A 22,231-nucleotide genomic window follows, 5' to 3' on the forward strand; every position below is an offset into this window, starting at 1 on the left:
CTCCTTCCGTAACAGAGAGGGTAGCAATTTGTGGTTTATGGAATAGATGCTTCTTTTGGAGAATGGGGGAAGGGGAAAGTTGTAAATACCAACTCTAACCTAACGATCTTTTAAAACAATGAGGGCTGTACCAGCCAACATTTTCTTCTTTACTTGGTTAATTTATTTTGTTTTCTGACCACCCTATTATTTTATATGCAGTATGCTTTTGATGAGCTTTATGATTTATTCCATAGGAGACAGAACTTCAAGGTGGCATCATGTCAGGGTGAGAGCAAGGATGGGCATTGCCCAGGGAGGCTAGCTATGGAGCTGGAGGGAGTAACTGATGAGCCCTAGGGATACGGGGTGAGGACGAGCACTTTTCTTTCTGTGAGGAATGGCTGCCTCATGTTAGTGTTCTAAATATGTTTTCTTAGATTCTGTGTTTGTCTAGTTGGCAACCAATACTCACTGGGCCAAACTAATGGCCACACTTACCTACATCATCCCTGTGATCCAGTTTTCAAGGAGGTACAAAGATCATATGACAAACCGTCCAAACAGTCCCGAGTCAATACCCCCGACCATGTCCTTTATCTCTCGCACACCAAGCCAACATTCCCCTGCACAAAAACACCCCACGGCCATGTACTGGATAACTAGAGACTGTCCCTATACCCATAGCCTGCCAAAATTATTCAAACTATCCAATTCTAAGCGGCTTACTCTGGCCTGCCTTGCCTTTCTTGCAGAAACCCCAAAAAATATCTGGGCCATGGGGGTGCCTGGGTGGCTTAGTGGGTTGGACATCCACCTTCAGCATCTTGGGATCGAGCCCCACATCAGGTTCCTTGCTCAGCAGGAAGCCAGCTTCTCTCTCTCTCCCTGCCACTCCCCCTGCTTGTGCTTTCTCTCTCTGACAAATAAATAAATAAAATCTTAAATAAAAAAAAATACTCTGGGCAATGTTTTTTTCTTTGCCTTTTCTGCACCCTGGCTAAGCCCTGGTGCTTCACTCTGTGGCCCTGCATGACCCACTGTGATTTTTATTTCCAGGGATCTGTGAGGATAAACTTCTTCCTTCACGACAGTCATTCCTGTGTCCGTATGTATTGCCATGCTGAATTAAAACAAATTCTGGGGACAACTTCTAGAACAGTTAGATATAAACAATTTTTTGGGGGGGAAGTGTAATTATGGAAAGTTGGGTGTGCATTGATGTTAGAAGCCAAAAAGCTAGATTTGGGAGAGCTTTCCAGCATTTAAACTCCTTTCCAATATTTTGGGAATGTTCCCACTTTGAAGGTGGCAGAGCCAGCTTTCTACCAGGAGATCAAAACACCAGATTCCTGCTTCCTCAACCTTCCTTGCACTTCGTTCATGGGCCCATGATTAATCTGAAGCACCTTTCCCCACCTTTGTGTTGGGAGCTAGTGACACAAAGAAGCAGGGACAGAGGAGGATTAATTCTGGCAGCAGGAGGAGAGGCTGGTTTCCGTGGACAGCAGTGATAGCAGTCCCAGCTACAGACGTTGCGAGGTTTTCCCTCCAGTCCCACAGCAGCCCCGGGTCCATCCTGTAGGTGAATGGCTTGTGATCTTGGCTCTGGTCTGGCTGATGTTTCCTTGTTTTCACCTGTGCCCTGAGCGGGTTCTCCAGCTTTCTAAGCGCTGCTATGAACCACCCATTGTCTTTTAATAAAAGCCATTTCTGCTTAAATTCATTAATAGGTTTTTATTGCTTGCAGCCAAGAACCCTATTGGTATAAGCTATGATTATTTCCTTCCTTACACACACACACACACACACACACACACACACAGCCCTCCATATGCAAGAACATAAGGTGAAATTCTAACCTTTGTTAATTACGGGTAGTGAGAACATAGGTGTTTAGAGAATTTTTTTTTTGTATTTTATGTCTTTTAATTTTCTTAGAATACTAACAATCATGCATATATGTATAAATACATATATTTATACACATATATGTCCCATTTATTTACACACGCACACACACACATATCATGCATTATTTCACTATTTTAAACCTTTATTTATGCTAACTTATTCACTCCTCACAACAAGCCAGTGAAGTGGGGACCAATAGTCACATCCTCATTTTACGTATAAGGAAACTGAAAAGCTCTAGAGTCCTATTGAAAACTACATAGCCTTTTTTTTTAAAGTAAAAAGCTCTAGAGTCCTATTGAAAACTACACAGCCTTTATTTAAAAAAATATATTTGACACATAATATTATACTGGTTTTAGGTGAACCACATAATGATTAGATCATTATATACATTATAAAGTGCTCACCAGAGTAAGTGTAGTTACCGTCTGTCACCATCTGTCACCATAAAATGTATTACAAAATTATTGACTCTATGGCCTATGCTGTACTTTGTGACTGACTTATACCTGGAAGTTTATACCTCTTAAAGTCCTTCACCTATTTCGCCCATCCCCCATCCCAAACCTCCTTCAACCACCAGTCTCTTCTCTATATTTGTGAGTCTGTTTCTGTTTTGTTTTCCATTTGCTTGTTCGTCTGTTTCGTTTTTTTAGATTCCACATGTAAGTGAAATCGCATGGTGTTTGTCTTTCTCTTTCTGACTTATTTCGCCTAGCATTAATCCCTCTAGGTCCATCCATGTTGTGGTGAATGGCTAGATTTTATTCCCTTTTAATCACTGAGTAGTATTCCATCGTATGTATATATCACATCTTCTTTATCCATTGATGGACCCTGAGGTTGCTTCTATTTCTTGGCTATTGTAAGTAATGCTACAAAGGGATGCATGTATCTTCTCCAATTAGTGTTTTCTTTTTTTTTTCTCATAAATACCCAGAAGCAGAATTGCTGGGTTGTAAGTTATTTCTATTTGTAATTTTTTGAGGAAACTCCGTACCATTTTCCACAGCACCAATTTACATTCTCACAAACAGTGCACAAAGGATCCCTTTTCTCCACATCCTCACCAATACTTGTTATTTCTTGTCTTTTTGATTCTAGCTATACTGATTGGTGTGAGGTAGTATTTCACTGGGGTTTTGATTTGCATTTCCCTGATGATGAGTGATACTGAGCATCTTTTCATGTGTCTGTCGGCCATTTATACGTTTCTTTGAAAATATTTCTATTTGATTTCTGTTTTTAATTTCTATTTGATTTCTGTTTTTAATAGATTACTTGTGGGGGGTTTTGTTGGTTTATTTTTTGCTATTAGTTGTATGGTTCTTTATCTATCTTGGATCCCTTATCAGATATATCATTTGTAAATATCTTCTCTCATTCAGTAGGTTACCTTTTCATTTTGTTGATGGTTTCTACTGTGCAAAAAAACCCACACAGCTTTTAAGGAGAAAATCAGAAATCAAACCCTCATGGTTATTTAGGGGCCTTTGCTTTTAACAATCAGGGAGACGAGTGAGAGAACAAGTAACTTGAAGGGGAGGCAGACCTCAAAGGGTGTTTTTAGGATGGAGGATGAGCTTATTTATGGGCTGAGGGAAAGGATCCAGCAGGAGGGGTGGTGAAGATAGGAGAAAACCTGGGGTTATTTAATAGATGGGGATTCCATCAAGATCACAGGGGCCAAGCTTCTCCGCGCGGGAAGGAAGGGGAGGAAGAACACGACTCCTGATCAGAGAAGGAGGCAACGGGTCTGTGTATGGTTTGGAGGATGACCTTGCTTCTCTGGGAACTGAAGGCAAAGTCACTGGCAAGGAGGCTGAGGAGGGGACAAGCAAGCTGCAACCACACCAGGCAGGGGCACGAGTGAGCGGGGGGTCCTGCAGACAGTTGGCGGGGGGGGGGAAAGGGGTTTTCCCCCAGAGAAGAAGGGGAAGGAGAGATCCATAGACTGGCTTGCTGAGGGCTCTATCCTCATTCCTATTCAACTGGCAGTTATGCTGCTCTCTTGACCCCCAGACCCAGGACCCAGGAGATCCCCCCACCTGTGAGGTCAGGGGGTCCAGGCAGTGATCCCGGGGCACAGGGTCCTTCGGAGCAAAGAGAGACGCATCTTAAGTACTGGACAGAGAAGAGCAAATCTGTTGTCTGTCCCCACTGGACACAGGCTGAATAGTACAAGCTCCTCCTCCTTCCCTCCAGAGAAGATGTGTGTGTGTGTGTGTGTGTGTGTGTGTGTGTGTGTGTGTGTGTGTGTGTTAGACAGGGAGAGAGAGAGAGAGAGAACGAGAGCATAAGTCTGTGTGCTGGCCAAGCCAGCAGTCCCTCCTGTGGACTGGCTTTGGCTTTTACCTGCAGAAGCCTTTGTGCCTGGCTCTCCGTGACGCCCTCCCCCGTAGCACCTGCAGGAAGCCTCTCCAGCCGCCAGAGCGGGAAGCCCAGGCAAACTGACCAGCCTGCAGAACTTACCCAGCCCTCCCCAGGAAGCCAGCTTGACCCTCAGAGTCAGGTCACCCTCGTCCGCCAACGTGGGTCCTGTTCCAGCATCAGTGTGACCATAAAATGAAGTCACCCTGCTCTGCTTTGCACCTGCCTTTCCATTTAGGGGGGACTTTTGTCAGCTGACTGGGACTTCCAAGCCAGGCTCGTTCTGTGTTCTCTCAAAGGCCTTTCTTCTTCTGTCACCACCGGTAAGAAAGGTGCCTCCAAAGCTTGCATCGGGGAATTCGGGGGTAGGGCGTTGTGGGGGTGGGGTCCAGGGGGATACTAGCAGATGAGTGGCTTCTGGGTACTTTGGGAGGGGAGCATGTCAGAATGCTGGAAGTCACCTGCTTCTAGAAGAATTTTCATCTTCCGGTTATCCCTGCGAGGGCAGTTCACAGCCCAGTGACAGTCAACCCCTTCTACCGGGGTAGCTCAGTCTTAGGGGTTAGTGGTGTTACTATATCAAATCTGCTTCCCTGTACTATTCCTTCCTTTATTTACTGATGAAGCAAACATTCTGTATCTTTCAGTAAAGACTAACAGACATCAGTGGTACTCACTGACTTGGAAAAGTAGCAAGTGCTTCATTGCCGGGGTTTTTCTGAGGCTGGACTTTGTCAGCGAGGTTTCCTACACAGGCTGATGTGCTAATCCAGATGACCTTTAAGATTCTACCTGACCTTGAGATGTTAGGCTTCTGTGGTTGATCAGGGTATGGAGCAGAGCAGATACACAAGCTAGAAATATGGTCTCTTTCCCCTAAGCCCCTGGCATGAAATTATTTGGAAGAAGAAACAATATCATTTCCTCTAATCAAGGGGCCTTTTTGGGGGTATTGACAGAGGGGAGAGAGCTGGGACTCTCATGTGGGGGGCGGGGTGCTGGATGGCAGAGAGGAGCTGGTGGGGTCTAAGTGGGCTTCCTGGAGAAGGTGATGTTTGTGAAAAGACTAGAACAGGACCTGGTGGGTGGGAAGCCGAAAGTCAGCTGCAGTAGGAAGTTGGACAAAGAGGCCAAATTCCTTTGACTTCAGGGGACCTGGACTCAGGGGTCGGTGGGGGTGGTCTGGTTATTTGATTGCATCAGCAACAATAGTGGGGATGTTAGTGTCTGAGCCTTTTGCATACGCAGTGTCTTTTGGGTAGATTTCCCTATGCGTCCCATTCACCAGACCCACTTTACAAACAGACAGTCACACCACAGCCATCCCCTCCCCCAAACCTGCCAATCCAGTTACTTAAAAGATCAAAGGTTCCAGGGTTCTTTATCTTTTAACATCTTTCTTAGGCGGAAGGTATCTCTAATTACTGTCAATTAACTGGGATAATTTCTCCTTTGGTTTCCAGTGACAAAGTAATGAAATTATCTTCGTGGGCTAATTACAAAGGATGCAAATTTGAGGCATCTTGTAGGATTGTATCCTCTAGGATCGATTGACTTTTATTTGTGCATTCTTCCAGAGGGTCTGACAAATCTCTGATTGGTTTTTATATGATGCAATTTCAGCATGCTTGGATTTCTGTTTCTTTTTCTCCTCTTGTCACTAATAGGGAAAGAAAATCTTTTATTTAGTGCACTTTGTTGAAAGGTGGAACAGATCATACCTAGCCGTGGGATTTGTGACCATGATATGGGTTGGAAGGAGGAGTGAGTAGATCTGCATATAGAGGAAACTCTCAGAACCCTAGATCCAGGCAAACATGGGTGTGGAGTGGGACACCTTTGCCTTCTCACCACCTCCCTGCCATCGACCTCAGTCCTGACAGTGGCTCAGCAGTGACAGTCAATAGTGCAAGGATCTGTAGATCTAAGTATGGGCATAAGTTGCCCATACGAATTGCCCTTCTAGTTAGTGGCACTGGGTAACACTTTACCAGATTATAGTTTAGAAGCTGAAACCTGAGTCTGAATCCCAACTGTTACCACTTTTGAACTATTGCTCATCCCTGAGCAAATCTTTTTTGAACGTCACTATTTCCTTTATTTATACAAAAGAGATAATAAAATCTCTTCCCCTTACCCTCCTGGGGTGATATGAGACTCCAATGAGGTCAAAGGTGTTAAAGTGCTTTCTAAACCTTAAAATCGCACACATGCAAATTGTTCTTAGAAAGATCTAGGTGATAACATCACAGGGGACCCTGGCGTCTTCTTTCCCTGTGCTTGCCTGTCCTGTTCTCTCACCCCTAACCAAAAACAAAGCTGTGAATCTTCATAGATATGTCCTGGTGGAGAGGAACAATTCAATTTTCTAGCTCCCTTTCATTTTAACAAGCAAATGAAACTTCTAGATGTTGGAGACGGTGTTGTAATAATTTGTCACTGACATTCCAGGTCAGTTAGGGAGGCATGGGACACGTGAGAATCCCAAAGCACCCGTGGCAGAGGATGAAAGAGAAAAGGAACCAGGAAAGGAGCTCAGTGACTGTCAGGTTTTGAATGAGTGTAGAAGGATAGACAAACAAACACAAACAAACAAACACACCTTTTTTGCAGTTTCCCCTGGGGACTGATGAAATTCCTCTCTGCTGGCAACACCAGGGTCTTCAACCCAACTCAACTCAAGTGGCTCTCAGGTGCTTACACAACCTTAGACTCAAGGAAGAGCTTCCCAGTGTGAGCAGTTGGAAAGAGTTCAGAAGGGACTTCTGGGAACTTGGGGTCTCTCTGCATGGCGTTGAAACCCATGGGACAAAATGAGTAAAGTCATGACTTACAGCAGGGGTGGATGAGCAGACGAGATTCCAGAAGTTTTCTTCTGTCCTTTCTTCTCTACTGTGTCCTCCTCAAAGCCACACATTCTCAATTCTTCATCCTTAATGCCCGGCACATTGTTGTCCCCATCATGGAAGAGTCAGTGGAAAGATGAACTAGGAAAGAAAAGAATAAATAATCAGATTATGGAAAAAGTGTTCAATGTCATCTTGCTCCTTAAACTAAGCCATGAGCCTAGGTCTCCCTCATACATTCTTCCAGAACCCTCTTCCACTCCTGGGCACCATTCACAAAGCAAACCCCTGTTTTAAGGTCTGTGCTTGGGGCTGAGATAACAGGTGAATGAGACACAGCTTCCCATCCACAAGGAGCTCACAGTAGTGACCTCTGCTTCTCTTCCCAAGCCCCTATCAACTTTCATCTCAACTTCCGGGCCCATGGGAGGAGTTCAGTGCTAGGATCTGTTTCCTGTTCTCTTTTTTGTCTCAGCCCTGAGGTGATTCCCATGAACACAGCTGACTCTTTTTTGGGATGAGTTTTGAATATTTATTACCTGTTTTTCTTCCCCAAGTATTTTTTTACTGTGGCAAAATATGTATAATTACTGTTTTAACTATTTTAAAAAAGATTTTATTTATTTAACAGACAGAGACACACACAGTGAGAGAGGGAACACAAGCAGGGGGTGTGGGAGAGGGAGAAGCAGGCTTCCCGCTGAGAGCAGGAAGCCCTATTCAGGGCTTAATCCCAGGACCCTGGGACCATGACCGGAACTGAAGAAGGATGCTTAATGACTGAGCCACCCAGGCGCTCCTGTTTTAACTATTTTTAAGTACACAGTTCAGTGACATTGAGAACATTCCCTTTGCTGTGCAACCATCATCCGTCTCCAGAGCTTTGCATCTTCCCCGCCTGAAACTCTGCCCCCATTAAACACTAGCTCTCCTCCCTGCCTCTTCCCAGCCTCTGGCAGCCACTATCCTGGATCTATCAGTTTGACTACTCCAGTAACCAAATAAGTGAATCACACAAGATTTGTCCTTTGGTGTTTGGCTTCTTTCACCTAGCATAATGTCTTCAAGTTTCATCCATGTCCTCTACGGAATGGATGTGTCAGATTTTTTTTTCACTTTTTAAGCTAAATAATACTTCACTATATGTATACAACACATTCATTTATCCATCCGTCCACGGATGGACATGTGGGTTGCTTCCACATTTTTCACAGATGATTTTGATGACTTGCGCTCCACTCAGTTGGAGGAATGGAGTCTTTTAAATTTTTTTTTTAATTTAAATTTTAGCTAGTTAACAGTGCAATAATGGCTTTTGGGGTAGAATTCAGTGAGTGATTCATCACTTACATACAACACCCAGTGCTAGAGAAATGGAGTCTTAAATCTATACATACTTTGGGGATGACAGTTGCTTCCCCCACCCCCCACCATGAGATACAGGGAGGGCACATAAAACACCCAGTGGACACATATGGTAGGAGATTTGGAAAATATAGTGACGTATGAAAAAGAAGAAAATTTGGGAGTCAGGGTGGCTCAGTCGGTTAAGCATCTGCCTGCAGCTCAGGTCATGATCTGAGGGTCCTGGGATCGAGTCCCAGATGGGGCTCCCTGCTCTGCAAGGAGCCTGCTTCTCTCTCTGCCTGCTGCTCCCCCTGCTTGTGCTCTCTCTCTCTCTGACAAATAAATAAATAAAATTTTTTAAAAAAGAGGAAGAGGAAAAATTGCCTCTAATTTCTGTACCCGGAGATAACACAGGTGATCTGTATATACACAGAACAAAAGATAGGAAAAGAGCAATTTGGTTGTCTTAGTCCATGGGGCCTGCTGTAACAAAAGCACCACAGACTGGGGGGCTTGTAAACAACAGACATTTATTCTTACAGTTTTGGAGGCTGGAACGTCCAAGTCCAAGGTGCTGGTAGATTTGGTGTCTGATAGGAGCCTGCTTCCTGGTTCATAGATGATGATTTCTTGCCGCATCTTCACACGGTGGAAGGGGAGAGGGAGTACTCTGGGATCTCTTTCGTAAGGGCACTGATCCCATTCATGAGGGCACTACCCTTTCCTCCAGCTCTCCCTGCTACGGAACATGCAACACTCCCCTCCCATCTTCCATGTCACTGTCCTTCTTGCCACTGGAACCCTACCTATTCACGTTCTGGCCTTCATCGTTGTCCCTAGAGTCTAAAGAGACTTGGCCATTTATTTATTTATTTATTTTACTAATCCAGACGGTGTCTATTTATCTTGTTAATAACCGCTCTTTTGAGAGACAGTTCACATTACCATAAACGTCGTCCTTTGAAAAATGTACGTTTTGGTGAGTTTTAGTATGTTTGCTGAGTTGTCCAACCAACACCGCTACATCACGGCAGAACATTTTGATCCCCCCCCCACCCCCCTGCCAAAACAGAAACCCTCTACCATTAGCGATCACTCCCTCTTCTCCCTTCCCCCATCCCCTCCCACCCCCAGCCTCCAACAACCGTTCATCTGCCCTCTGAGCCCACAGATTTACCTACTCTGGGTATTTCATACACATCGAATCCCACAATGTGTCGTTTTTGTGCGTCTGGCATCTTGCACTTGGCAGGTTTTCAAGGCTGGTCCGTACTGTAGCCGGTGTCAGCACTATATTCCTTTTCATGACCTGGGCATCCATCATATGAACGTGCCATCTGTCACGTGCGTGTTCATCAGCTGATTGGCATTTGGCTGCTTTCAAATCTGGGCTGCTGTGAACAGCACCTGAATTCTTCCATTGACCACCCTCGGTGGTACGATCATCTCCGTTTTAGAGATCCCGCTCCAAGGCCAGAACGATGGGGACTCCATTCGCATCTTGCACCTTCCTCTGTCTAGCAGGTCAGGCCAGAGGAAGAGGGAGATGTTAGCTCCTCAGTGAGCCCCAAGCCCTCTACGCCTGGGAGGCCTGTTTGCCCGCCCTTCTCAGCTCTATGAAGCTTGAGGAAAAAAAGCACGTGTGTGTCAAGGAGGCAGGACCCTAAGACCCTTTCCCTGGCTTGCTCAGGTTCCACAGTGAGAGGGGCTATGTGGAATCCAGCGGGAGCTCTGCCGTGTTAGCACCGGGAACTCTCCCTGGGGAAGCGGGTCGGAGCCTCAAGCCCCAGCGCAGCCCTGCCTGCCCTCCTTCTGATGTCCAAGGGAAGCCAGACCTCGTCCTCGGAAGCCATGGGCCCCTCCCACTCTGCGGTCCTGTCCATGATAAAGCTTGGTTTGTGGTGGCTCCATCTGATCCTGGCAGGTGAGTGGGTGTCGTCACTAGGACATCATGTCACACCTGAGGGCTCTAAGGCAGCATGGCGGAATCTCCGGCAGGGACCTCATGGCAGCTGCCAAAGCCACGGGGGACTTCCAAGCAGCTCGCTGCAGAGAGGGAAGGTGACGGGGCAATCTCAGGTCTGAGCATGTCGCCTTGAAGCTCCCCAGCTTCAGCAAAAATGGGGGAGATGCCTGAAGTGGCAGAAGATTTTGTGGTTAGCATTAGCCAGAAGTTTGTTGGCAAGTGCATGGGAGTGAAGGGCTCACAGAGACGTGTGAAACCCTTCTCCCTCTGCTCACCCCACATGGACCAGGTGTCTCCCCCATATTGCTGTCCTTGGGGCTCCTTAGTTCAAGGCTGCATCTTGTCTCCAGGTCAGGTCCACCCCACTCCTCTGCCTCCCTCTCCAGCACTTTTCCCCCTGCCTTCTTATCTAACAGTCACAGAGTAAGTGCCATTTCTTGAGCTCCAAGCATGCCTTGCTTGCTTTGGTTAAGCTCCACTAGACACTGTTATATTTAATTCTTAGCAGTGTTTAGAGATAGATAGGTTCTGGATAGCATCCCCATTTTACAGATGAGGAAACTGAGATTGAGTGGCTTTGATTCAACGGGAGAAGGACCCAGGCACTCACCACCATGGACTCCCGAAGACCCCTGTCTTCCTTCCCGTCCACAGGGTTGGCACAGCGAACTTCCCCTACCCAAGCTGAGGACCGCCTCTTCAAACACCTCTTCAGGGGCTACAACCGCTGGGCACGGCCGGTCCCCAACACCTCGGACGTGGTGATCGTGCGCTTCGGGCTGTCAATTGCCCAGCTCATCGATGTGGTGCGCCTGTCCCCCATGCTTCTCCCCCTTGGGATCAGCCCCCAGACCACAGGTCCCTTTCCCGGGGTCCTTCCTCCCCCCTTCCCAGCTCCAGCCCTTCTCCATCCCACTATGCCAGCCCTGGAGACCCTCCTGAGAGGGCGCTGATCCACAGCAATGGGTTGTCTGGGTGCCCTGTTTGTTCCACTCAACACAAACCCAGAGGACCCAAGGGGCCCGTGTGCTCCTGAAGGATCTATAAGGATGGCAGTGTCAGGAGGGGGTGGAGGGTTGGGCTAGGCTTGGGGTGTCATGTGAGAGGTCCTTCTGGGGCATAGGGGATCTGCATCAGCCCATCCCACTCCACCCTGTTTTGGGGGGCTGGCTCCATTGCTCTATTGTTCTTACTCTTTCCACTGGGCAGGATGAGAAGAACCAAATGATGACCACCAACGTCTGGCTAAAGCAGGTGAGAGCCGCTTCCCTGGTTGAGGCAAGAGTCGGGGTGGGAGCCCATGGACCCCAGACCTTCCCAGGACTGTCTCACAAACAGAGGGATTCTGAATTCACGTTTCACGTTTCAGGGGAGAGTTGCCGCTTGGGACGCTCCCAAAGCTGGCTGATTGCAGATGGCTTCTGGTAGGGGGTGTGCACTGAGACTCTGAGTCTGGCACCCGAGAAGGTCACCTACAAGAACCTAGGCGTCCCCTTCCTGGGGGTAGGCGTTTCCTGCATGCCGGCCATTGTTTGCTGATCAGCTCATTCTGAGTAGTCACTGAAAACCCAGGGAAGGTTTCATTCTGCCCACTTATAGCTAAGGAAAGCCTGAAGCAGAGTGCATTTCAGCTAGAAAAGGGGGGCCCCAGGTGTGTTCAACTCGGAACCCCAGGCTCCTTCTGCAGGAGAATGCTGGGTGTTCCATGTCTATGATGCTTAACAAACCACCCCAACACTTAATGGCATAAAGTGACAGTTTATCATATCTCATGGTTTTATGGCAAGGAGTTTGAGTGGTTTCTTCCGCTTTGCATGGCAACTACTGGTGTTACTTGGTGCTATTTAACCCGTGGCTGGTCTGCTCTGGAGGGTCTAAGATAGTGTCACTTATGTCCATTCCTTAGTGGGGATGTCTGGAAGGCTCTGGAAGGTTCTGGAAGCTGGGCCCACTTGGGCCCTTCACCCTCTTCAGGCATACTCAGGGTCTTTCTCCAGCAGGGGAGTTGGTTGCCTCACCTGGAAGCTCAGAGACCCCAGAGCAAGGGTCCCAAGAGATAGGAAATGAAGCTGCTGGTTTCTTAAGGTCTGAAAACTGGCCCAGCATCACTCCTGGCAAAGAATGTGTGGCCCTTTTTGATGTACCATTCTCGGGGGCAGCACTTGGGGGCACAGGCTTTATTAGAGGCTGAATATATTCCTTTCCACTTGACCCTCTTCATGCTCTGCCCAGCCCCTCCCTAGGCCCAGAAGTGTAGACAGGTGGGAGAAAATGAGAAAGAGGACCTAGCCCTCTGCCTCCTTGACCCCCCGCTATTCCCTCTTCCTGCCCCACTAGAAAACTGACCATCTCCTCTCTCAGAGGCTGGCACTCAGAAACCCACGACAATCGAAACTGGGATTGGCATCACTATTTTGAGTCTTTTGAATGAACGCCTTGCTTCGCATGATCCCAGGGCTGTATACTGGCCATGGAGTTTATAGTTGAAATCTTAGGAGAGAGCCATGGAGTCCATCGCTCTGACACTGCTCACCCTGCAGCTGCCAGGAGGTCACACGGCTCATCTTTACAGATTTACAAATCAAGGCCCAGAGCGGTACGGGACTTGGGAAGCCACACTGTTCTGCAGTGCAGGGACCAGCTCTGGGATAGGTTATTATCCTGCCGCCCACCCTCCAGGGCTGGTGTCCCTGGCTTCAAGGACTGGGATGGAGAGCAGAGGAAGGAGCGTGAGAGCTGGAGTCAGGCCAACCAGCAGCCCCTCTGACTAACCTGTGATGTTCTGCAAGTTATTCAGCCTATCAGAATCTTAGTTCCTCATCTGTTAAATGGGGATAGTGTCCTCCGTTGCCTGCATTGGCAACTAATTGCCAATTACTATAACCCATGGGTACAGAGGCCCTCCAAATGTTGGTTGAAGCCTGAAAGCTTGAGAGATGATGGACTTGGGGGGAAGGGAATACAACGATGAGGCCCAATCCCTTTCAAAATTGTTCGTCAATGTCCTGAGAAATCCTGACAATTTTACAAATTTTTAAACCTTCCTTATTTTGCAAGTTGGGTTCCTCTGTGCACCTAAGCCTTCCCCTACAGGTGAGCTATCAATACCACTGCTGGGCCAGTGTCTCCCCAAGCCTGGTTTGGGTACCAACAACAATGTTCCGTGAGATGGTTTTACTTGCCTTGCTGATCCTTTTGTAATCGTCTTACATTTATATTTTAGTGGATTTTCTAGTGAAGTCCCTGATGTAAAATTTCAAAATTCAGGTGATCTTAAAAATCATGAACAAATTTGAAGGAAAAAACTGAGTACATGATGATACAGACAGCACAGGTATATTGTCAAAAATTATGAACCTGGGAATTGGGTGCTTGGAGTTTGGGAACCACACCACTGAGCTAGACCAGTGCTCTTCATTTCATGCATCTGCTTCCTGAAAATGCTATTTCCCTTCACTCCTTCCTGGACCCCTACCAGGTTGATGCTTTGTGTAAACGTCACACAACTATCCTTGGAGGGGAAAAGCCTTCCATCGTGGGATCCTATTCAAGGGTGCATTACGACACTATTTTAGTGAAGATGTGCAAAAGCAAAATGGCCCCTGGAACGAGGGCAGGCTCAGAGTCGGGGAGGCCAGGATTCAAGTAGCAATGCTGCCACTTATTAGCAGTGTACCCTCCACACTTCACTCTCTTCATCCTTATCCAGAGGGTTGTTGTGAAGATTGGAAACAACCATCTAAAGGGCCTATGACAAAACTAGGTATATAGATGCTAGTAGCTATTATTTTAATTATGAAAAGGCCCTGGGAGGCAAAGACAGCCTTGTGGGGCAACCCCAGTCATTATCTGTTGGGTTGGTTGTTTCTTTCAAGTCCAGAAGGGAGGTGGGAAGCCCTCCCTCCCAGAGCTAGAACCAGACAACTTTAGAGGGAGAAGGCATTGTTTTCATTGCTGAGCTACACGTTTCCTGAGCATTTCCCCAGGGCTTAGTGCTAGGGAGCCAGAGTGAACCAGCTGTTGTCCCTGGCTGGTAGAACTTAAAGAAGCATTAAATAAATATGTAGGCAAATCCACATTGATCACCACTTGTGATGATGCCGAGAAGGAACATTTCAGAGAATGAATAATATTATCCTGGTTTTGGGGAGGAAATTCGCTTGGACCTGCTACTGGAACCAAGGCTGGGGCCCAGAGCCTCCCCTTCCTGCTGGGTCTCCCAAGCCAGGGGGGCGGGGGTGCTCTGGAACGCAGTTTATAAGTCACTGTGGACTTCCCGGTCTGGACTCCCCAGTCTCAGCCACATAATCTTGGCTGGGTGTTTTCACTTCTCTGGTCCTCAGTTTCCTTACCTGTTCAAATGGGGAAATACTTCGGCCTGCCCAGCATTCCCTCCCCAGCTCTCCCATGGAGTCTCTTCTGAGATGGAGGGTGTACAAATCCTTTGTAAACTGTGAGGCATTAAAAAAACGTCTTTCCTACAAATGAGTGAGGTGGCTCTCCAGCATCATCCTACTAGGGGGGCAGAAGGAGGACTGGAGGTGGGACGAGCGGGACCTACTGTCCAGTTGTGCCCAGGACTTTGAGTACCAGAGCTGGGGCAAAACGGGCTTGGTTATCCCAGGCTGGACTCCCGATCCCCAGCTCCAACCCCTGTCCCGGCCTCACGGCCCTTTCTCCTCTGTGGGTATGGGGAGGCCCTTGTGTGTGGGGGGGTGCTCCCGAAGACAGGCGGTGCCAGGTGATGGGACTTCCCTTCCCACATATAGGAGTGGAACGACTACAAGCTGCACTGGAACCCGGCTGACTTCGGCAACATCACATCCCTCCGGGTCCCTTCGGAGATGATCTGGATCCCTGACATTGTCCTCTACAACAAGTAGGAAGCCGGGTGGAGGCTCCTGGGAAGGGCGGGTATCGTGAAGCCTGGCTGGGTTGGACGTGGGTGGTCCCCCCTCGTGTCTCAGCTTCCTTGCCTCCTTCTCGACTCATCTTCTCACTCATCCTATCCCCTCCTCCTTTCCTCTTGATTCCTTAGTTTCTTCCATTTTGTTCTCACACTCGTCCACCAAAACTTACTGAGCACCCAGTCTAAATTAGCACATGGTGCTGTGTGTATGGGACACGGATTTGCCCACACCAAGTGGTATTTGAAAAATCGGGTGGTGTAGACTGTGAAAGCAATGCCGAAGGGTGGGCGTTTTGCAGGATGGTGGTATTGTTGGAACCGTGAGCAGCATCCCCGGGGAGCACCCTCAAGGGGCGAATTCACTTGGCGTGGGTATTTTGTAAAACTCACATTATTTATAGTTGCCTTGCATTCAGGACCAAAAAAGGAGCCATTTTTGAGCACAATGATGAGACACTGATAAAAGGCAGGGGAGTCGAAAGAGAGTCCCACTGAACACCAACAACACAATTAAAAAAAAAAAAAAAAGATAGAGACCTAGTCTTTCATTTGTCTGTTTGGTGTCAGGTAATTCTTCACTTAGAAAGCAAAACCTGAAAAGTATTTGACATTATGCTTGTCTAACGGTGTTTTCTAATGTGGAGCTCTAAGGAGCACCCATTCTCAGAGATACAAATAGATACGAAAAACAGTCGTATGGTCAAATAATTTTGGAAGATATGAACTGTGTGTCCATAACTCCTCCACCCCAGCCCCAGTCCTTTGGGAGCTGTGAGCACAAGATAGCATTTTCAATGTTGTTGGAAGTTGTGCTGCCAAGATACACATGCAGTCTAGGTCTTCTAACTCATTTGACCCGAATTTGGAAGAACTATCTTGAAACAAAAAAATAAAGGGGGACAGATCCATTTTTGAGTTTTGGTGTCTTCAGAGAAAGTCATGACAATGATTCCTTTATATCGCCCAGTCCTGGTCAGACCCAAAGCCCTTTTTCCTGAGCTGCGTCCATAAACACACAGATCAGCACGGATTACCAGAAGGTCTAGCTGCAGGTGCCTGGTGTTGGCGGCTGTCACTGGACTCACGGACCCCTTCCTGCATATCTTTATGCGGAGCCATAACCCCGAGCCAGCACCCAAGATCCTTATAGTTGTGCTCCCTTTGCACCTGGCAGGAAAGTCCGGATCAAAGTCCTAACGTCAGATACAACCTAAAGTTTGGACCGTCAATAAAGCTTCGACCAGTGTCCCTTGATAATAACAGGAGACTCTTTGGCTAGGACAAAAGTCCAAACCAAATTCTTGCAGACATTTAAAGAAGGGTCTCCTTCATCCAGACATTCCACTCCAGGTTAAACAGGAGGATCAAGGAAATTGCGCCTTTCCTCCAAATGGGGCACATTTCGCCATCTAGTGGTAGTTCTGTGTGGTGACCAAAAAAGAAGGTTAAACTTCGGCCTGACTTGTACCTGTTTGTCAAAGTTCCTGTTTCCAACCTTCTGAGTTTCCCGTTTTCCAATCCCTAATCTGGCACTTCTCCATAGAAAAGAAGTCTGTCTTCCCGTGTACTCCTCTGGTTCCCTTGACTTTAAGAAATTGGAGGAAGAAGGAAGGCTCCTTGAACACTAGGACCCAGGGCCCACAGCACCATTCCATCAGGCTCTCAGGAAGTCCCAGCAAATGGCCACTGTTCCTCCAGTACTCCCAGAGCCCTGGTGGGCCCTTGGATGCCTAGCGCCATGATGCCACAGTGTCATCTCCCACCACCCTTTCTTATGCCCTGCCCCCTGCCCCTGCCACCCCCAGCCTGAGCACACACTGAGTTTTGTCTCTCCCCTCCTCTGTTCCTTATTCCCTGCCTTTTCTCCACTAGTGTGCTCTCCACCCCATCTCTCCACCCATCCCACTGGCAACTTTAAGGGTGAGCCTGCTCACTCCAGCCAGAAGGGATGTCCACCCCCGCCCCGCTCCACCCCAAGTGGACTGCCTTGGGGTGCTATTGCCACCCCCTTGGGTTATAGGTGTTAAGGGCTGCATCTCATTTCTTCGTGGCTCCTTGTGGTTCCTTAAGGGCAGGCCTGTGCCTCACATTCCATCCCCCACAGCTCGTGTAGAGGCCCTAGCGGATGAGGCTGGTGCAGAAATGCCCAGTACACAGATGGAGTCGAGGAACTTGCTTCCTTCACCAGCAAAGGTGTTAGGTCTCTTCTGAGCCAGGAGCTAAGGATCTCAGGTGGGAAAAGACGTGACCCTAGACGAGGGCCTTGCTCCCCATCTGCTGTGGGGAGAAAATAGAAATAATCACCCTAAAATATTAAGTGAACACAAACAGGCCATATAACTATCTGTCCCATGTGTTCATAAATATGTAGAAAATTAAATATATGATGTGTGTGGCACTCAAATATAGATGACATATATATGTATAATATCAGAATGTTAATAGCGGTTGTTTCTAAAATTCTTGCTCTTTTCCTATATTCTTCAAAATTCCTGCTTTTGTCGTTAAAACGATAGTGTTTGAAAGACAACGCAGGTAGCTCTGAGTGTGGGTGTGCTGGGAGAGCCTCACGCACTTGCACAGATCACGACAACTGAGCCGGGTCCGGCTTTGTCATTCGGGTGCCTGGCACTGGCAGGTGGGCTGAGCCGGGCCCCCCAGCTCCTCTCCTCTCCCCAGTGCAGATGGGGAGTTTGCGGTGACCCACATGACCAAGGCCCACGTCTTCTCCACGGGCACCGTGCACTGGGTGCCCCCCGCCATCTACAAGAGCTCCTGCAGCATCGACGTCACCTTCTTCCCCTTCGACCAGCAGAACTGCAAGATGAAGTTTGGCTCCTGGACCTACGACAAGGCCAAGATCGACCTGGAGCAGATGGAGCAGACGGTGGACCTGAAGGACTACTGGGAGAGCGGAGAGTGGGCCATCATCAACGCCACTGGCACCTACAACACCAAGAAGTACGACTGCTGCGCGGAGATCTATCCCGACGTCACCTACTACTTTGTCATCCGGCGCCTGCCGCTCTTCTACACCATCAACCTCATTATCCCCTGCCTGCTCCTCTCCTGCCTCACCGTGCTCGTCTTCTACCTGCCCTCGGACTGTGGCGAGAAGATCACGCTCTGCATCTCTGTGCTGCTCTCGCTCACTGTCTTCCTCCTGCTCATCACTGACATCATCCCCTCCACCTCCCTGGTCATCCCGCTCATCGGCGAGTATCTGCTCTTCACCATGGTCTTTGTCACGCTCTCCATTGTCATCACGGTCTTTGTCCTCAATGTCCACCACCGCTCCCCCAGCACCCACACGATGCCCCACTGGGTGCGGGTGGCCTTTCTGGGCTGTGTGCCCCGGTGGCTGCTAATGAGCCGGCCCCTGCCCTCCTTGGAGCCCCAGCACCCCCCAGATCTGAAGCCCGGCTCCTCTTACCACTGGCTGGAGACCAACGTGGATGCGGATGAGAGGGAGGAGGAAGAGGAGGAGGAAGACAGATGGGTGTGGGCAGCCCAGTCCTTGCCCCGCCTGGGTGTCCTCTGCAGCCATGGTTGTCGGCATCAAGGGGCTTCGGGTCCCAAGGCAGACGCCCGGTGGCAGCAGGGTGGGCTTCTGCTGTCACCTCGCATACAGAAGGCGCTGGAAGGTGTGCGTTATATCGCCGATCACCTGCGATCTGAGGATGCTGACTCTTCAGTGAGTTGGGGCCGGGAGAGGGGCTCTTCCTCTGGGTGGCTGTCCTTCGTCTCAAGGTGTTTAGACCACCCAGTCTCCTCCATGGGGGCTCATTTCCTTCTGTTGTGGCCCTCAGGAGTCTGAACTAAACTGTGATAAAAGACGTCTAGCTGGCAGGTGGCAGAACGGCAGCCAAGAACACCCCAGCTAAGGCTATCTGGGGAATAACAAGCCAGAGAGGGAGGAATCTCAGAGGCTGAAATTCCCCGTGCCATTCTTGGCACAGTCACCCTATAGGTGGTGGGGGAAGGGGACAGAGGGAGGCGAAGGGAATATCACCAGACGATAAACCAAGTAAGTCAGCCTGCTGCATCCTCAGCCTTCCTCCTTTGTCCTGATGGATTCCTCCCAATTCTATTCGTTTGTGGGCTCTGGGCATTTTGTAGAAGTCACTATTCACCCACAAAGCCTGAGGAACCTTGGTTGTACCCGGTGGGCTCCCGGCCCCAGCCCCTGTCAAGCCCATCCTTAGTAGGTAGGTCAGCAGGTACCGCTTGGGATCACAGACTTCTTCTTACCAAACTAGGGAAGGATGGAAGGCCTGTGGGTGGCCGTTTTGAGTGGTTAGGAAAAATTAATCGTTATCTCACCGGTGAGCAGGGAGATAACCCCGCCTGCTTGCTTGGGTGGTGAGGCCAAATTCCACAAAGCCCTGCCCCCTGTGACCTGCCCAGACTTCCCCAGGGCCACACCTATCCTCACCTACCTCCGTGGCTCCACCTCCTGCAGTGGGTGGGGGATTGGGGGTGGGGTGAGGGAGAGGCCATCTGTGGTGGGGGCACAGTCTCCGCCATTTTGTAACTGCCAGGGGATTGAGTTTAAATCGCTGCACCTCCCCCGCCGGGAAGGTCCATGCCCTTTGGTGGTTCTAGAACATCTGGCCTCCCTTATCTGAAATTTGAGAGTCTATGGAAAGGCTCTGGCTCACGTAATAGGGGTGAGATAGGGCAGGGATCACTAGGAGAGGCTTGTTTGGGTCTTGAGAGCACCTTAGGTTCCCCAGGTCTCGGTGAGGCCACAGCTGCCCCCAGTGTCATCCTTACAGAGGCTGCGCATGGGTGGGACACTTCCCCTCTCCCAAGGCCTGGCCTCTGTCACAGTGAGCTCATTTCCACGTGCAGGTCAAGGAAGACTGGAAGTATGTGGCCATGGTCATTGATAGGATATTCCTCTGGTTGTTTATCGTCGTCTGCTTCCTGGGGACAGTTGGACTATTTCTGCCTCCGTTCCTGGCTGGAATGATCTGATCTCCTGTCCCTTGCTTGGACCCAAAGGTGACACTGCTGACCATCTTTAACCACTACCCCCTCTAGTACAACTTCGGGTTCAAGGCCATCCGACTGCAAGCGCCTCTCTGTGGAGTCCCTACACTGGCCCCATCATCGAAGACTCCTTGGGTCAATTCACTGAACTTACTGTACTATGTGCCGAGAATCTGCCAGGCACAGAGCCCAGTTTTGGATGCTGGGCAACCAGGAAGTGAGGAACTTGCTCTGCAGAAGGTTACAATATGGTGATGACAATGTGAAACCATGTAAGTTTCTCCTACAGGAGCCCTGAAGACGCTGAGTAACAGGAGGACCACGAGGGGCAATCCAGGGGGCAGATGCACAGACCTCCAGGGATGGGTGCATGGGGAAGAGAGGAGAGGGTGCTTCAGGGGGTGGAAGGACTGTGAACAGCATTTTGGATTCAAGAATGAGCCCAAGGTGTCTGGAACAGGCAGGCTGAGATGGGGCTCCAGTGTGGGAGCCATGGGAGGAGGTTGGAAAGGCAGGTTCGGGTATCTTGAGTCTGATCCTGCAGGTCTAGCGTTGGTTGACCCTCCCTGGAAGGAAAGGGGGAAGCAGGGCCCCAGTGGGGTAAAAGGTACAGGTCAGACCTTTTGGGTGGCAGAGGGAGGTGTGGCTGGATGCAAGTAGCTGGGACATCCCACCTGCCTAGAAGCTCACTTGAACCCCTTGCTTTCCCTCACCTGTAGCAACACCCCCTCAGCTTCCCGCAGGAAACGGGCTCCGCACTAGCTGGCCCCAAGAGGTCTGGCCACTTTGTGGTCCCTGCCATCTGTCCTTGAATGCACATTGACAAACCAGGAAGGTATCCTGGGTCATCCTTGACTCAAGCTTGCAGCTTGCTCCTCCCACCCACTCACGGGGCAGGTGATGGCCAGCCCGCAGGACTTTTGCTCGGAGTGACTGAAGGGAGTGAGCTGGGCTGCTTTGCACCTCGACTGCTGTGGAAATGCAGAAGCTGCGGGACGGCTTCCTTTCCCAGCCTGGCCTCCCAGTCCCTCCTGAAGTCCCGCAGTGGCTTCTGAGCCGCTCTGGATAGCCCAGGAGTCCTTGCACCTCAGAATCTAGCAATCCACAGCCAGCAGCCACACGCTGGAGCCTGGGGGTAGCTCCTGCTCCCAGATCAGGCCTCACCCCACCTGTCCAGCCCTCAGAGAGCAGAACCTCAGCCACTAACAGAAGCAGACACTGGCTCTCTGGATGGTGTGCGGACCCCAGATAGGAAGCCAAGGGGGTGAACTTCTGGTTTCCTTGGGCCTTGGGGTACTCCACTTACTTCTCCCTGACAAACACAGAGAAAGCCTGCAACACCCAGGCCAGGCCCCTACTCCTCAGTTCTTCCCCAAACTCCCCTGCTCAGCCGCCCATCTGGTTTCTGGCTACCCCACGCCCCCCACCCCCGCAACTCCTGCAGGGGCAGTCCCCCAGCCTCCTTTCTGGTCCATCTTGGCTCTCCCAGACCCCATCTCCTGGTGCAGTGTTGTTCCTTCATGCTATTCCATCTCCCACCCACCTTGCATGTGAGTAAAGAGATGAAATAAAGCTAAGGCTGGTGCTCGTTCAGCTGTGGGACCCCTCCTCAGCATTCTCAGGACCATTCAAGCCCCCTGAACTCCAGTGGCTCGCATGCCAGCTGGGAGAGTGCCATCGGTGTTCCTCACACAGCAGCGCAAGAGGGAAGAGTCTTCCCTTGGTCCCCACTGGAAAGTCACCCTTGGGTCAGGCGCAGGGGAGAAGGGCCTGGAGCCCACACCTTACCCCACAGCCCCCTGGTGTCACCACGCACCCCTCCGTGCTCGAGCCTGGTGTCGGCTCTTGACCTACGCCCAACAGAACACAATCAATTTCTTCCAGGGCAGTGGCCCAAGGTCA

The 22,231-nt window shown here is 49.6% G+C and overlaps 1 protein-coding gene across 3 annotated transcripts; it reads left to right on the forward strand.

Annotated features, from left to right (window-relative positions):
• The first annotated feature begins 4,310 nt into the window (after positions 1-4,310).
• Positions 4,311-22,230, forward strand: CHRNA2 (cholinergic receptor nicotinic alpha 2 subunit). 3 transcript variants are annotated; one of them, XM_047717516.1, is made up of 7 exons: positions 4,311-4,589; positions 10,150-10,383; positions 11,080-11,231; positions 11,635-11,679; positions 15,195-15,304; positions 18,014-19,028; positions 20,189-22,230. In XM_047717516.1, the coding sequence occupies exons 2-7, from the start codon at positions 10,275-10,277 to the stop codon at positions 20,312-20,314; spliced, it is 1,557 nt and encodes a 518-aa protein (XP_047573472.1). In that variant the 5' UTR covers positions 4,311-4,589; positions 10,150-10,274; the 3' UTR covers positions 20,315-22,230. The 3 variants fall into 3 exon arrangements, with proteins under 3 accessions (XP_047573472.1, XP_047573474.1, XP_047573473.1); XM_047717518.1 differs by lacking the exons at positions 4,311-4,589; positions 10,150-10,383; positions 11,080-11,231; positions 11,635-11,679 and having other exon boundaries at positions 15,203-15,304; positions 18,150-19,028; XM_047717517.1 differs by lacking the exons at positions 4,311-4,589; positions 10,150-10,383; positions 11,080-11,231; positions 11,635-11,679 and having other exon boundaries at positions 15,218-15,304; positions 18,019-19,028.
• Position 22,231: the final 1 nt, after the last annotated feature.

The sequence above is a fragment of the Lutra lutra genome, chromosome 2 (genome assembly GCF_902655055.1).
Source record: "Lutra lutra chromosome 2, mLutLut1.2, whole genome shotgun sequence".
NCBI classification, from domain to species: Eukaryota; Metazoa; Chordata; class Mammalia; order Carnivora; family Mustelidae; genus Lutra; species Lutra lutra.